The following is a 15,686-nucleotide window of genomic DNA, read 5'->3' as shown; positions in this document are numbered from 1 at the left end:
CTTAATTTCTAAACATTGTTCTGCATTCCATAGTAATATTCAGTCATAATCTAAGATTCCATTTATTTAAGTCATAAGTCATACAATCATTAAATTAACATTCATGCTAAATCAGAGAGTACACCTGGTACATCTCTCTATTAAAGCGCACTTACAATCTCACAGGCACTTAGATCTTTAGGTATCGGAACCTTTGTACTTATTTATCTACTACGAATCCGTTTTCTAAGCCAAATAGCGATCAACCAGAGGACTGTAAATATTTGTATGTACTGCATTTGCTATTTAAATTTTAATTATTCCTAAATTTAAATATATAATTAAACAAATCAAAAATACAACAACGAGCAAAGAGTTCCTGTTTTTACTCTTCGTCGGGTACCAGCAAGTTGAGATTAGCACTGCCGGCCAGGCTGCCAATAAAGGTTTCTTCGTCTCCTCTGACGGATAGGGATTCCCTGCCAGTCAGGACCTTCTTCTCCCTGATCATGGCCGCCCTTTCCCATCGCGAGCCCTTGCAATTCTTACAGCTCTGCTTGGGCAACTTGAAAACTGTGGTTGTGCGATTCCCGCAGTCCTTGCACTGGAAGAACCGCTTTTCGGCATCAACCACCTTCAAAGGGTGCTTCTCCTCCTTGCAGCGATCGGATGCGGAGAAGGCTGTGTATTTGCACACCTGGCAGATTACCGCCTTGCAGGGCATCTTGTAGGTGCCCAGCATCTTTTCTTCCATAGCCTCCTTGCGTTCCAGCTTGTTGAAGTACTCCTCCTGAGCCTCCCGCTCTCGCATCTCTACGAGATTCGTATGGGATGAAGTGGCCGCCATAATTTTCTCTATTCTAGACTTGCGCATCTGTTCGCGGTCATCTTCTTCCATTTTCTGGCGCTTGGCGTTGCTATCGAACTTCTCATTGAGCTCGTCGATGGCTCTTCTCTTGCCACTTTCACTGCCTCTTGTGGAGTTGGGATTGATCTTCTCTAGTGGTTTCTTCTTCAGCAGGGCTGCTGCTTTCAACTTGGCACTTTGTGCCTGACGAGCTCCCACATTGATCTCAAACGAAAAGTTTTCAGCGCCAGAAAGTTTGGGCGTCAGACTGGTATCAAAAGAGAAGCCACGATTCTTGAACTTATCCGGCACAGGTGTAGTGGGCATGCTGACAGTGGGCGTGGTTGCCTCGGGTTCTTTTTTCTTATCACTTCCTAAAACATGACCTTGGGCCTGCTTTTCCTTTTCAAAACGCTCATTTTCCGCTTTAAGCTTTCGCAATCGCTCCAGATCTTGAACCCTCTGTTTCCTAGACGCCTCCACACCACCAGCCAAACGGGAAACTGGACCACCTCGCTCGGCATATGGAACTTTAGAGGCTTCGGCTGTTTTAGGCTTGGAGGCGTGGTCGATGGTATGGGCGAAGGGCGAAACATCATAGCCAGCCAGCATGCTCAGACGATCGCGTTCCTTGGAGATCAGTTTGGCACTCTTTTTCGCGGGAACTGCAGTAAAGGTTTGTCCGCCATAGAAGACCTCGTTTTTGCCTAAAATAAAGAAAGTTAGCTAATAAAACAAACGTTCGTATTATACGAAATTCGAAGCCTCTTACCCAAAACCTTGTTTCTGAGCTCATTGATACCACGACCTGCTGTTGCCGATTGGAGTTCCGAACGCCGTGACATTTTTCCATATTCCTGCTTCACATGAAAGATGCAATAGTCGCAGTCGGTTAGATTTACCACCGAAGTGCATTTATCTCCATTTTTCTTCGTGGCCCGACAAGTGCCCAGATCCTTGGACTGACCTAGGATCATGACTTTCTGGGAGCTATCAATAGACAGACATGCCACATCGGAGCTACCCGCCCTCCTCTCAAAAATTGTCGGATTTAAGACAGCCAGACACAAGCCCTCCGTTGTTTTCCACAGGGATTTGTGGGCTTCCTTGAAGAGGAAAAGTGAGATGGTTTTGATCTCGCCTCGGAGATCGGATAGCTTCCATGTGGAGTATGGATCCCCCTTCTTGGTATTCTTAACAGGATTCTTGGAAACAAGGGCGCCGGCAATGACCCAATCTTTGGCCAGATCACCACGCTCTATGTGAAAGGCAACGCCGGAAAAGGGTACCGCTTTTCTGCCCGCCATGCGCTCCTGGAGCAGAGAACTGGAGATCAGGGGATTGATCATGCGCAGTCCGAAGACCGGATCCGTGTAAACAGCGGAGACGGGAGCACTCGGCTGGGATGTGGATGCCACGGCAGCGGCAGCTGTCGGAGGCCGTTGGAAGGTGCTGCTCACTGTCGACTGGCGCTTGATGGGATTGTGTGGATTCTTTAGGGGCTGCGGCGTGGATGTGACCATCTGGGTGGTCTTTTTCAGCTCCTGATCCACCTCCCTGGCCACCTTGGATTCATGAGCATTCTCCCGCTGCTGCTTAAGGTTCTTGTTTATATCACTGCCGTACTCGTTGTACTTGCGTTCCAAGAAGTTCTTCACTTCCTCGTCGTCGGAAGAGTCCAGCTCCGGTTCTTTACTGATCGCGCTCTTCTCCTGCTTGGCAGGTTTCACGGTCTTCTCGAAGGTGAACGCGTTGGCGAAGCTTTTGTCTTCCCGCAGTTTTGGCACTGCATTGGCCAAGGTGGGTGTGGGTTTTGGTTTCTCCGATTTTGCAGTATCGGCATTGTCGTTTTCCGCTTCACCCAGCAGTTTTTCCAGCGCCAGTATTTCCTCTTCATCGTCGATACTGATGTCTGGCTGGGATTTATTTGCGGGACTCATTTCATCCAGTTTTCCTAAGATTTTACGTGTTTTCTTAGTTAATCCGACGAGTTTTCCAAATGAGCGCAAAACAAATTACTTTTGGCGGGCTTAGTGTGGCCGTAGGTGCGTAATATCAAAACTATGTTTATTGTGGTTCTTAACCAACACTGAATGCTTATAGGTGCCATTTTCCAGTATTTTATATATAGCTTTAAGCGATAGTATTTCTTCACATTTATATGTTGTTCAAACGTTTTCTGTAATTTATTGAAATGGCAACCAGGAAATTTTAAAAAATGTAAATTCGGAGAATTTTTCTATAACTCCATTTGATTTATAACATTTTCATCTGTTTATATAACCACTTATTCAAATACGTTCATAAAAGAAAGCAATATTAAAGTTAAAAAATATATATTCACATAATTATTAAATTTATTATTATTAAATTCTGAAAAATTAAACGGCACTGTTTTCAAACCATCATGCGATATATCGCATTAGTGTTCATCACCATAAAATACCAGCATCAAACGCATTTTGTATTTTTGCCTTGCCGCAAGCGGGGTAATTTCTCGCTTCCAAGTTACGGTCTTACGCTCGTCAATAAGTCATCTTTCGGCTTTAATTCACGAAAAAATTGCAAAAAAAGCGAAAAGAAAGTGCCTAGAAGCGGCCGATCGAACGCAGCCGAGTTGCAGCCGTGAAAACCGTAGTGAACACTGTGCCAGCGGCGTCGAGCCACCGTGGAAACGCGGAGAAGCAGCTGCAGCAGCCGCAGAAATTTGGCAAAGAGAGCGACGGTGATAGGCGAACGGGGAACCGCTAACAACGGATCGCGAACCAAGTACTTGGGCATTAAGTTTTTCCGCTGCTTGCCACGGTTTTCCACGGCCTTGCCCACGGACATCCCGCCCCCTGGAACAAGCGCCTGCCAGGCCCCAACGACGAGCAGGTGAGAGGCCACTTGGCCACAGATCTGCCAGTCCCAACGGAATCGCCATGCGGCACAGCTCCGCCCAGAAGTCAGCGCACCACCCACCACCCCCTCGCCGCCCGCCGCCCGCTGCATTCGCAATCCGCTTCAAACGCATTTGGCATTTTTCCTCTTTTTTTTCGCCCATTTGCAATGTTGTATATAGTTTGCAAACATCTCTCGTGGCCATTTTGTGGTTATAAGCGCCGCTTGTAGGCGGCTCCACGTGTGTTGGTGTGTGCTCGCGTGTGTGGTTGCTGCTCGGGCATTGAGTTACAAGCACGCGGCCTCCCACTTTTGTTATTGTTGTTTTCGCCCTCTTTTCTGCTTCTGATAACCTTTTGCTTGTTGTTATCAAAAAATCGGAGAGCCAAGCGCAGGGCAGGGCTTACATCACAGGCTTCGCATCGCATCAGTGACCTAATGCACTTTTAACCCCCGGAGTTGCCTTTCCGTTCGCTGTTGCTGCTGCTGCTGCAGCAGGCAAAGGAATACGTATGAAAAACAAAAGATAACCCGTAGAGTTGCCACTGCCAATTTGCCTCCTGACGTTTCTTTATATTGTTTATTTTTGTGTCATTTTCCTTGCGCATTTTCCTTTACAGCTCTGTTTCTCTGTTTTCGTTCACCTGCCATTTCTTCTCTCATCTTTCGCTCTCTGTCCGCTTCCGCTCTCACTCTCTCCTTTCCATTTTGGCCTGTCATCTGGCGGTCAGTAGCCGGCGCCCCTCCCCCATGCCGTTCCGTTCCGCTTCCTCTCCGCATCCCCATCATCTTGCTCCCAAATTTTTATTCTATAATGTACGAAAATCGTCGATAATTTCCACAGTCCGAACGTTGTATTCCCTTGCAAGTTCCAAGAGGGAATTTTTTAATAAAATTATCGGAAAATGGCTGTGCTAACATAATTTAAAATTTGTTTTTAAAGGCTTCGCAATTATAAAGTTAAAAAGTTTGTATTTATTATAATATAACCAAACTAAAAGTATGCGATGGTAATTAGTCTGTAGACGGTCTGTAGACGGCGGTCTTTACGAAATTATTATTACTAAAATTTATTATTTATTATTTTTTAAAAGATAACTAAATAAAATTAAAAATTAATGTATTTTTTTTATCTTTATAATCATAGGGTTTAAAACCTTTAACACCTTTTAATAAAATCCTAAAAAATCAGCAATTTTTGAGATGAAATAACTTTATTGTTGATAAATGTTTAGGCTTACCTAAAAAATATCTGGCCTTAACAATGTAACCCCTAGCTAGGGTATATAAATCAGAATCGCCATCCCGCACCGCAAATCATTTTTCGTAGGCGTAGCCTCTTTGGCCTTGTTTTTCTTCGCTTTGAGTTTTCGCATTGGAGTTTTCCTTCCACATTGCACATTTCACCTTACTGTGACGAAAAATCTTTGCCAATGTTTGTTGTCTATCGTAGAGCGTCCTGGCCAGCTGCATGTTGAATGTTTCTGCGAGTGCTCCACAAGATATTGCCGGTATGTGAGCCCTCTGTACCTCCCTGAATCTCGATCCCCGCGATTTTCCCAAATTAAACCCCGTTTCACCCGCCTCCCAGTCAGCTTTTAGCCTTGTTTCTCTAGAGTCGATTGCAGCCACAACTGGAGCATAAATAAGCCGCAGAAACGACACCACCAGCCAGTCGAGATTCGGTGTTTGTTTCGGCGATTGCTTGACTGACATTCAAATTTTTGCTCTTTGCAGTGCTGCAACGATAAAGAAATGAACTCAAACATATTTCTGGGCACAGCGGAGAACGGCCTCCGGCACGATAAGATTGTTATACTCGATGCGGGAGCACAGTACGGCAAGGTGAGCTTATCCTGAATAATTCTTAGAGTCCCTGCTTAAATTTATTAAATATATAATGCATTTTTCCCTCAGGTTATCGACCGCAAGGTTCGCGAACTGCTTGTAGAGTCGGACATCATGCCACTGGACACGCCGGCGGCCACAATACGAAACAATGGCTATCGAGGCATCATTATCTCCGGTGGACCCAACTCCGTCTACGCAGAGGATGCGCCCAGCTATGATCCAGATCTGTTCAAGCTTAAGATACCCATGCTGGGAATCTGCTACGGCATGCAGCTCATCAACAAAGAGTTCGGGGGCACAGTGCTGAAGAAGGATGTCCGGGAAGACGGCCAACAGAACATCGAGATCGAGACCTCGTGCCCGCTTTTCAGGTGAGCCAGGAATACAGCATCTTTGGGAGAGCAGCAACAAGAAAGTGCCTGAATTTAAAAAGTTTATTTAAGTGCTGATACAATGCTGCCAGAGCAACTATAATGCCAAGAACAGTTCAGTTTAGTGCAGTCTATAAACTGATCTACACGTGGCCATACATATTTACTATTTCCGAAAGGTTTTACTAGGATCTTATGTAGAAATTCTTAACTTGAGTCGCTTTAACATAATCGCATCTAACACAACCCTTTTCTGTTCCACAGCCGTCTTAGTCGCACACAGTCCGTGCTTTTAACCCACGGCGATAGCGTGGAGCGGGTTGGCGAGAACCTGAAAATCGGTGGCTGGTCCACAAACCGCATTGTGACGGCCATTTACAATGAGGTACTCCGCATCTATGGCGTCCAGTTCCACCCAGAGGTGGACCTAACCATCAATGGCAAGCAAATGCTATCGAACTTCCTGTACGAGATCTGCGAACTGACCCCCAACTTCACCATGGGCAGCCGAAAGGAGGAGTGCATACGCTACATTCGCGAGAAAGTGGGCAACAATAAAGTGTTGGTGAGTTTGGAAACATTTTGACTGGCAAAGACTAGCGTATTCTAATGAAATCTAACTCTTACAGCTGCTGGTCAGTGGCGGCGTCGATTCGAGCGTCTGTGCAGCTTTGCTTCGCCGCGCCCTGTATCCTAATCAAATTATTGCCGTGCATGTAGATAATGGTATGGCAAAAGATAAGGGCCTCAGTTAAAGCCTAAGAATAGAACGTTGTATTGGAATTCGATTTTTTTTTGAGCGTGTAGTCGAAAATACTTGTAAATACTTCAAAAATTAACTGTTGGAGGCGCTGTAAACGTAGTATATTTCCTTTAAAACACACATTGATATTTAAACAACTTATTTTCTACCTAAAGGTTTCATGCGTGAGAAAGAAAGTGAAAAGGTGGAGCGTTCGCTGCGCGATATTGGCATCGATTTGATCGTCCGAAAGGAAGGATACACGTTCCTCAACGGTACCACGCAGGTCAAAAGGCCCGGACAGTACTCCGTGGTGGAGACGCCCATGCTCTGTCAGACTTACAATCCGGAGGAGAAGCGCAAGATAATCGGTGATATATTCGTCAAGGTGACCAACGACGTGGTGGCCGAGTTGAAGCTGAAGCCTGAAGAGGTTATGCTGGCTCAGGGAACCCTCCGACCAGATCTGATCGAGTCCGCCTCGAACATGGTCAGCACGAATGCAGAAACAATCAAAACGCACCACAATGACACGGATTTGATCAGGTAATGGATCATTTGAATTTGGTCCTCTTTTCTTACTGATTTGCTAATTTTCCTTATGACTCAATGTTTCAGAGAACTTCGCAATGCGGGCCGTGTTGTTGAGCCGTTGTGTGACTTCCACAAGGATGAGGTGCGCGATCTGGGCAATGATCTGGGCCTGCCGCCGGAGCTTGTGGAGAGGCAGCCTTTCCCCGGTCCTGGCCTGGCTATCCGCGTCCTCTGCGCCGAGGAGCCATACATGGAGAAGGACTACTCTGAGACTCAGGCATGATTACTGCGCTTGCTTCCCATTAGCAAACAATTAATTTGTTAATATATAACAGGTGATTGCCCGCGTTATCGTGGACTACAAAAACAAGCTGCAGAAGAACCACGCTCTGATCAATAGGGTAACGGGCGCCACAAGCGAGGCGGAGCAGAAGGACTTGCTACGAATCTCCGCCAACTCGCAGATCCAGGCCACCCTGCTGCCCATCCGTTCCGTAGGAGTGCAGGGCGACAAGCGATCATACAGCTACGTTGTAGGCCTGTCCACAAGTCAGGAACCCAATTGGCAGGACCTTCTATTCCTCGCAAAAATCATACCGCGCATCCTGCACAACGTGAACAGGGTATGCTACATATTCGGCGATCCCGTGCAGTATCTGGTGACGGATATCACGCTCACCACACTGGGCACGGCTGTGCTAATGCAGTTAAGGCAAGCGGATGCCATCGCCAACGACGTAAGTAGCTTTATCTTGGGTATGCAAGAGCAAGTTATATTAAATGTGGTGCCCATTTCAGATTATTATGCAAGCTGGACTGTATCGGAAAATCTCACAGATGCCTGTCGTTCTCATACCCGTGCACTTTGATCGCGATCCCATTAACCGCACTCCTTCCTGCAGAAGATCGGTGGTGCTGCGCCCGTTCATAACGAACGACTTTATGACTGGTGTGCCGGCTGAGCCGGGATCTGTTCAACTGCCACTGCAAGTAAGTACATTGGCAGGCTGTTGGATATGTGCATATTAAAAAGTCATCCGTTTAAAGGTCCTAAATCAAATCGTGCAAGACATATCCAAGCAGGATGGAATCTCGAGGGTGCTTTACGACTTGACAGCCAAGCCACCGGGCACCACCGAGTGGGAATGATGCGTTCAAACCAAAACTTTCAACAGCCATTTCATAAAAGTAGATGAGACAAACAATAATCAACCAACCAATAAGCGGCGGGCGCTCGATAGGACAATGGCCGATCGGTCGGTCGGTCAGTTGGCATAACGATCGAACGGCGGATGGATCGATCCTAGCCTTCGAGGCCATCGCAGCTGCTCCTGCCTTTTAGAGAGACACGTAAAACGAGCAATTTATGAGGCGCAAATACAGAACTGGAACTGCCGCTTCGAAAATTGAAAACAATTCAGGTTCATAATATCGATGATACATGTGTGTGTAATTAATGCGGAATTAAGCGAATCGAGATCTAACACAGATGGCAAACTATTTGCCAATAATACTTATGTACATTTTCATGTTTTGTTCCTTTTGTGAAAAGGAATGTGCCCACAAACCACGTAACAAACAAAAACAATTAATTTACGCATTTTTAGTTATATACATAAAATATATATATTATATACATACAGATATTAAATAATTGCAAACTCAAGTTCTGAAAGTTGTATATTTGCAAGAGAGCATATGTTTTCGTGGCAAAAGGCATAAATAAAAAGATTGTAAGAATACGAAACAAAAATATTGTAAGCTAAAATTATGAATTGTTATATAAAACGTCTATATTTAAAAAATGGCAAAACCAATAAAAACAAAACGATTATGATACAAGAAATGTAATAACACGAAAAATGGATTTAAGTCTTTGTATTGCACTCCCTTTACATCGGAAATTCGGAACTAAATCCTATGATTTATTGAATCTCTCGGTTAAATAGTAAGGTCCTCCACTGGTGACCTTTTGCATTTTTTGAAAGGCTTCTGGGGACAGAACCAACTTGCTGTTTTGGTGATTTCTCAACTTCTCCAGCGAGGCTAACTTTTCGCTGATGGGTGTCCGAGATTTGGGTTTCTCTCGAAGTGTGCGCAGGTTTCTTGAAAAATGGTTTTCAAGATGAGCTCCAGAAGGCTTGATCGGCATAGGCTAGTTGAAGAAGAGCACAACAAATTAAGAAATAAAAGAAAAACACCACGTTATTTAATAATATTAAACTTACTACCTCTTTAGGTATAATTTTCTTTTCTCTGTTGAACATGTGATTTAGGAATGCTAGTTTATCCGCATAGTAAAGTTTGGGTTGCACTGTGCCGCCAGAAAACCTCGCCTGCTGCTCTTGGATTCGTTCCAGCTCGACATTATAGCGCAATCTGTGGATAAAATGTTTCCAAAAGTCGGGGGGCGAGTCCAGTTTCATTTCGTCTGCGATCGCCTCCCAGATTTGATCCTTGCGCTCAAAATTAAAGAAATCGGGGTGGCATTGATTCCACAAGCATTCGTGGTCCTCATACAGGGCGATTAACTTTAATTTTACCTTCGCGTTTTGCATGAAGCCCGGGCTGGGTGAGAAGATAATGGGAGTCCTTCTCAAGGAGGTCTGATCAGTGTAGGAATAGTATCCCGTGGTGGAATCAAAGGACGTCTTACTCCTTTCCCCGCGCTTCAGTCTTGCAGCCATTAAGGCTCGACTTCTTCCCAAGGAAAGCTTCTCGGAGTGGGAATCGAAGTCCATGCTGGAGGTAACGGAGGTTTTACTCCTTCCTTTGCGTTTCATTGTAGCCACTTGAAATTTATTTTAGTAACAAATTTGACATACTTTACTGATTTGGTTTATAAAATTGATGCTCTGCTATTGACAATAAAAGTCAAGTCATTTTACTTTTTCTCGCCTAGTTACTTTATTTGTCCCATTTTGACTAAAACAACTTCGGTTAATGATATTATGCTTTATTTTCCACTACGTAATAATAATATCAACTCTCTCTCGTGTCTTACATCATATAATTGATACAATTAATTTATTAATGGGGAAAATAAAGAGGACATAGGATGTATTAAGGAAACTTATTGTCCGCTTTTCCGGTTTACTTCTTGTTAAGTAAATAAAAGAATTGGTTTAATACGTATTTCTTTGAGTTTTATTCGCACTTAATCATCTTCATCGTCGAGGCAATCTGCAGAGCATTTAGACAAATTCGAAAAGAACAAAATCGAAGGAAACATTCGTAGCAAGAATTAAAATAATATTGTGTATAATTATATATATAAAACTCTTACAAATTCTCGCCGCCTTTCGGTTACATAATTCACTTTTAAAATAGCACACTCAACATACTCGAAATAAAATATAAACAATTTGAAAAAAATTGAATAACAATACCATAACTCAATTGCTTGCGTTGTGAGTCTGAGTGTGTTCGCCAACTGGGAGAAGGGGGCTAGGACAGGATTCTGGACAGGGTTCTTAAGTAGGTCCAGGACCTTTTACTGTGCCAGCTCCTTCATGCGGTTGAGGGCGCTGCCAGCCTTGAACCAGCCGATCTGCAGGTCGTTCAGGGTGTGGTTCAGCGTGATCTTGTCAACCTTGTCGCCGTTCTTGACCTCGCACTCCACGGGCTTTCCAGGCGCCAGGGAGTTCAGGTTGAGCAGGGAGATCTTGCTCGTGGGCTGGATCTGTTGGTATACAAATTATAAAGGTGAAATCTTGTGCCCATTTAAGCTACACCTCACAAACCTTATCGTAATCAGCGGGGTTGGCAAAGGTAAGGGGCAGCAGACCCTGCTTCTTCAGGTTGGTCTCGTGGATTCGGGCAAAGGACTTGACGATAATGGCGCGACCACCGAGGTGACGTGGTTCCAGGGCGGCATGCTCGCGAGAAGAGCCCTCGCCGTAGTTCTCATCGCCGACGGCCACCCACTTGATGCCGTTGGCCTTGTAGTCACGGGCCACATCGGGAACTCCGCCCCAGGTGCCGTTGCGCTGGTTCTTAATTTTGTTCATCTCGTTGTTCTCGTAGTTGGTGGCGCCAATAAACATGTTGTTGGAGATGTTGTCCAAGTGGCCACGGTACTTCAACCAGGGTCCGGCGGCGGAGATGTGGTCAGTGGTGCACTTGCCCTTAACCTTGATCAGCACAGTCAGGTCGGTAAGATCCTTGCCGTTCCACTTGTCGAAAGGCTCCAGCAGCTGCAGGCGGGTCGAATTGGGGTCGACTGCCACCTTAACATTATCGCCGTTCTGCGTAAAACATTAAATTGTTAAATGAACTTTAAAAATGTTTGGGGATTTGTTTAAACTCACAGCGGGGGGTGCAGTGTAGGTGTCCTGGCCGGGGTCAAAGCCCTGGGCGGGCAGCTCGTCACCGAAGGGAGCCTTCAACTTGAACTTCTTGCCGTCGGATCCAGTGAGCTCGTCGGTCAGCGGGTTGAAGTCCAAACGGCCAGCGATGGACAGGGCCGTGACCAGCTCGGGACTGGTGACAAAGCAGTGGGTGGCCGGGTTGGCGTCGTTCCTGCCGGTGAAGTTACGGTTGTAAGAGGTGACGATCGTGTTCTTGTCGCCCTTCTTCACGTCCTTACGGTCCCACTGTCCGATGCAGGGACCACAGGCATTGGCCAGCACGGTGCCGCCGAACTTGTCGAACACCTCGGAGATGCCGTCACGTTCGATGGTGGCACGGATCTGCTCCGATCCGGGGGTCACGTTGAAGGGGATCTTCGACTTCAGGCCGTGGCTCATGGCATCCTTGGCGATGCTGGCGCAGCGACCCATGTCCTCGTACGAGGAGTTGGTGCAGGAGCCAATGAGACCCACGCGGATGTCCAGAGGGTAGCCGTTCTTCTTGGAGTTTTCGCCCAGCTTGCTGATGGGGTGGCCCAGATCGGGGGTGAACGGTCCATTAACATGGGGTTCCAGGGTGTCCAGGTTGATTTCAATCAGTTCGTCGTACTCGCAGTTCTTGTCAGCGGAGAGGATCTTGCCCTGGTACTTCTGGGCCTCGGATGCGATGCCAGCGCGGCCAGTGGACTTCAGGTAATCGGCCATGCGCTGGTTGAAGGGGAAGAGCGACGTAGTGGCTCCGATCTCAGCACCCATGTTGCAGATGGTGGCCATGCCCGTGCAGGAGATGGAGTCAACGCCCTTGCCGTGGTACTCAATAATGGCACCAGTGCCTCCCTTGACGGTCAGGATATCAGCCACCTTCAGGATAACGTCCTTGGGCGAGGTCCAGCCGCTGATCTTGCCAGTCAAGTTGACGCCAATCACCTTGGGGCACTTCAGTTCCCAGGGGATGTCGGCCATGACGTCGACGGCATCGGCGCCACCAACGCCGATGCAAAGGCCACCCAGCCCGCCTCCGTTGGGGGTGTGCGAGTCGGTACCGATCATCAGCAGGCCGGGGAAGGCGTAGTTCTCCAGGATGATCTGATGGATGATGCCACTGCCTGGCTTCCAGAAGCCCAGACCGTACTTGGCGCAGGTACTGGCCAAGAAGTCGTACACCTCCTTGTTCAGGTCCTTGGCGCGAGCCAAGTCCTTGGGTCCGCCGATCTGGGCCTCGATCAAATGGTCACAGTGCACCGTGGAGGGCACAGCCACCTTCTTAAGTCCGGAGGAGATGAACTGCAGCAGGGCCATCTGGGCGGTGGCGTCCTGCATGGCCACGCGATCGGGACGCAGGCGCAGATAGGATGTGCCGCGCACGATGTCCTGGTTGGCGGGATCGTCCAAATGGGAGTACAGCACCTTCTCGGAGAGAGTCAGGGGGCGGTTCAGGCGACCACGCACCACATCCAGGCGCTTGTTCAGCTTCTCGTACGGCAGGAAGACGTCCGAGTCGAATTTGGACAGAGCCACCTTGGAGGCGGTGTAGCAGGAGGCGTGGAACTGGCGCACCACGGGGGCTTCAGCCACCACATGCTTGCCCAGTCGGCACACCTGGAAAATAGGGAGAGAAAGGAAACACGCTTGAGTTAAATTTTCAAATAAGAACACAATAAATTTTCACGTTTTTTTATGTGTTGTGAGCAAACAAATCAAGATCAAGTAATTAGCACAGTGTCAGAACATAATTTAGCAGTCATGACTATGACTAAGATGGGCCAATCTCTTGACTTTTATCAGCTGTTTTCTTTTTGGTACCCACTGTACTCTAGCTGAATTGATTGATTCGATTGAGGCCGTAATAAACACTTGATTATCATGTCAGGAGAAGCCCTCTCAACTTTAATTAGATTGGCACAGCTTTATCAGGAATTGAACAAACCTCAAAAAGTTGTGATGTTTTGTCAAAAGCACAGATAGGAAAATTTCGATCATAGCTGAAAATATTTCTATTTTTCTGCCATGAAAATCATACTTATGTAAATGTTTTCTTTTATTTTTTATCTAACGGCGCAATTCAATTTATCTTTATATTTCGATCTTAGTTGTTGTGGATTTGTTTTTAAAAACAAAACATTTGGCAACGCTTGCACTTTATAAACAAGGGCTATTTCAAGATAGCTTATCTATGGCAAAATATTTTGAAGCTTTCTTCTGGAAGGAATCTGTTTATCTCCTTAATTATTTTATATGACTAAAAATATTCCACACAAGGTTATCAGACTACAGATTGGCAGCCAATTCTAAAAGGTAATATTTTTTATGAGTATAAAGAGGCCCGAAAAACTGCATGAGAATAACAAAAAATGTATTAAAATTTTATTTATGTAAAATGTAATTGTTTATGCATTTGGTTGGAAATAAAGTCCAACTTCGATGTAATATAAAAACAGCTAAAATGTTGCATGAAAATATAAAAAAATTATAATTGTTGTTGGTAAAAATGACAAATTATTTGGTAAAAACGATAATTCCTAATTGTAAAGAGCAATACTGATATACAAATATATTTGTTATAGAAAACAGCTGGGATTGCTGTTTGTTTTGTTTATGCACAGATAGAGCAACTTTTGAAATTGTTGCAAATTGCGAGAAGGCCTGGCAATTAAGTGAGCCACGTGACACACACAAACAAATCGCAACAATTGCAATGGCAATTACGTCAAATAGGTCATTAACTTGTTGGCCAGTACAGTGGAGCCCTTCTCGGAGCTGGCGTGGAAAAGCACCACCCGCAATGGCAGGCTCCTCCGAGGCGCGTGATTCCCGAGTTGAAGAGGGACTATAATTAGTCCGGTCATTATCAGAGTGTAAGTAAACCTGTCACAGATAAGACGGACCTCCCCCCGAAGATATATGCTATAGAGGGTCTCCTGGTTAAATAACTGCGGCCCGGCGATTATGTAAAGCCGAAAGGCGTAGAACCCTCGCGAACTGCCGCTAATTGCTGCATGCCACCGATTCCCCCGGAGCACTACGTTCTGCCTCCAACCCATGCAGGGATGCAGGGGCTGTAGAATCACAAACACTACGAACTCGGTTACCTAACATCTTTGGACTTTGTTTTTAGGTTAGAAAACGCTGTGCGAAAAGTTCGCGATTTTTCGTTGCCCGCATCCTGCTGGTGTGCAAAATACTGCCAACTATTTCTCGCCGACTATCGCGCAGTGCTTCCAGTTGTCTTTATCAGCTTGGATTTAGGGTTTTTCGACATTCGGAGACACTACATATATGTATATATTTGCGTGGCTTATTCCGTCCGGCTGGAGGCACAGGCTCCGGGCTAGCACCTACCTGTGCCTGGGCGCTCATCAATCTCGCAGCCATTGTTCGCGTCCTGATTAGGCGATACTCGAATACACTCGATGGAAATGGAACTGGTATGCAGCGGAAGCTTAGTCGTCAAAATTTTCAGCCCTCTCAGCCGGAAGATTTCAACACAGACTAACTTCTTCGGCAGGGCGGCCAGTGTTCGTAGCCGGCGCGAATGAGCGCGGTGCCAGTTTGGCTGGTTTCCCGCCAAATCTAGCTGCACTGCGCAAAAAGCTCGTGCTCGAGAATTAGATGGTGTTCTATGGAAAAAATTAATTTCTTGCACCAAACTGTTCGAAATAAGGATAAAAAACGTCTCGCACATCTTTTATAAAAGTTGACCAAAAACCACTAGGTGGAATCTTTGACATTGTCCCACGAAAAGAAAATCTTCTTCATTAACTTGCAGCTAATTGTAGGGAAAAAAGGCCTTAAAGCAAAGACCTTAAACAAAATTGACACATCTACGTTCTTTGCGAAAAAAGGAGTACGGAAAAGCAGGAGTAGGAAAACTAGCTTTGTTCCATAGAAAGCAAATGCATTTTTTTGGTCGCCAAAAGCAGGGGGAAGTGAACTAGCGTAGTTCCACAGAAAGCGAATGTATTTTTTTACGTCGCCATTAAATGTCCATTATCCTTATCATAAATGGATGCTATATTCTTTAATCCAATTATCTTAAATTTAATTTTAAATTCAAACAATTAGAAACTGCAGGAATTTTTTTACTGTCTAGTCTGGCTAGATTTCACCCTTCAGCACTGACGTCACCCGCA

At 45.7% G+C, this 15,686-nt stretch overlaps 4 protein-coding genes and 1 non-coding gene across 8 annotated transcripts; 2 read left to right on the top strand and 3 right to left on the bottom strand.

Moving 5' to 3' along the window:
• Nucleotides 1-46: 46 nt before the first annotated feature.
• On the bottom strand, nt 47-2,854 carry LOC108034281 (protein MCM10 homolog). The gene is made up of 2 exons (XM_017109140.3): nt 1,599-2,854; nt 47-1,533 (listed from the first exon to the last, which is right to left on the bottom strand). The coding sequence occupies exons 1-2, from the start codon at nt 2,764-2,766 to the stop codon at nt 365-367; spliced, it is 2,337 nt and encodes a 778-aa protein (XP_016964629.1). The 5' UTR covers nt 2,767-2,854; the 3' UTR covers nt 47-364.
• A 468-nt stretch (nt 2,855-3,322) lies between these two features.
• LOC108033777 (GMP synthase [glutamine-hydrolyzing]) lies at nt 3,323-9,070 on the top strand. Its single transcript, XM_017108377.3, has 10 exons — nt 3,323-3,703; nt 5,447-5,554; nt 5,627-5,931; nt 6,196-6,496; nt 6,561-6,657; nt 6,850-7,219; nt 7,292-7,484; nt 7,543-7,944; nt 8,006-8,197; nt 8,255-9,070. Exons 2-10 carry the CDS (start codon nt 5,465-5,467, stop codon nt 8,354-8,356), a joined length of 2,052 nt encoding a protein of 683 aa, XP_016963866.1. The 5' UTR covers nt 3,323-3,703; nt 5,447-5,464; the 3' UTR covers nt 8,357-9,070.
• On the top strand, nt 5,959-6,094 carry LOC122818901 (small Cajal body-specific RNA PsiU2-38.40.4). The gene has a single exon (XR_006368384.1). It is a non-coding gene; the product is annotated as a small Cajal body-specific RNA PsiU2-38.40.4 (non-coding RNA).
• Nucleotides 9,071-10,194, bottom strand: LOC108033778 (uncharacterized). Of its 4 annotated transcripts, none has more exons than XM_044093948.2 (2): nt 9,436-10,194; nt 9,071-9,362 (listed from the first exon to the last, which is right to left on the bottom strand). In XM_044093948.2, exons 1-2 carry the CDS (start codon nt 9,988-9,990, stop codon nt 9,126-9,128), a joined length of 792 nt encoding a protein of 263 aa, XP_043949883.1. In that variant the 5' UTR covers nt 9,991-10,194; the 3' UTR covers nt 9,071-9,125. The 4 variants fall into 4 exon arrangements, with proteins under 4 accessions (XP_043949883.1, XP_050741372.1, XP_050741371.1 ...); XM_050885415.1 differs by having other exon boundaries at nt 9,071-9,347; XM_050885414.1 differs by having other exon boundaries at nt 9,439-10,194.
• Nucleotides 10,195-10,331: 137 nt separating this feature from the next.
• On the bottom strand, nt 10,332-15,067 carry LOC108033776 (probable aconitate hydratase, mitochondrial). The gene is made up of 4 exons (XM_017108376.3): nt 14,896-15,067; nt 11,518-13,155; nt 10,951-11,454; nt 10,332-10,889 (listed from the first exon to the last, which is right to left on the bottom strand). Exons 1-4 carry the CDS (start codon nt 14,926-14,928, stop codon nt 10,701-10,703), a joined length of 2,364 nt encoding a protein of 787 aa, XP_016963865.1. The 5' UTR covers nt 14,929-15,067; the 3' UTR covers nt 10,332-10,700.
• Between the last annotated feature and the right edge of the window lie 619 nt (nt 15,068-15,686).

This window comes from Drosophila biarmipes, chromosome 2L, assembly GCF_025231255.1.
Source record: "Drosophila biarmipes strain raj3 chromosome 2L, RU_DBia_V1.1, whole genome shotgun sequence".
Taxonomy (NCBI): Eukaryota; Metazoa; Arthropoda; class Insecta; order Diptera; family Drosophilidae; genus Drosophila; species Drosophila biarmipes.
The sequence above is the reverse complement of the archived record's forward strand: the minus strand, read 5'-3'. Positions and strand labels throughout refer to the sequence as shown.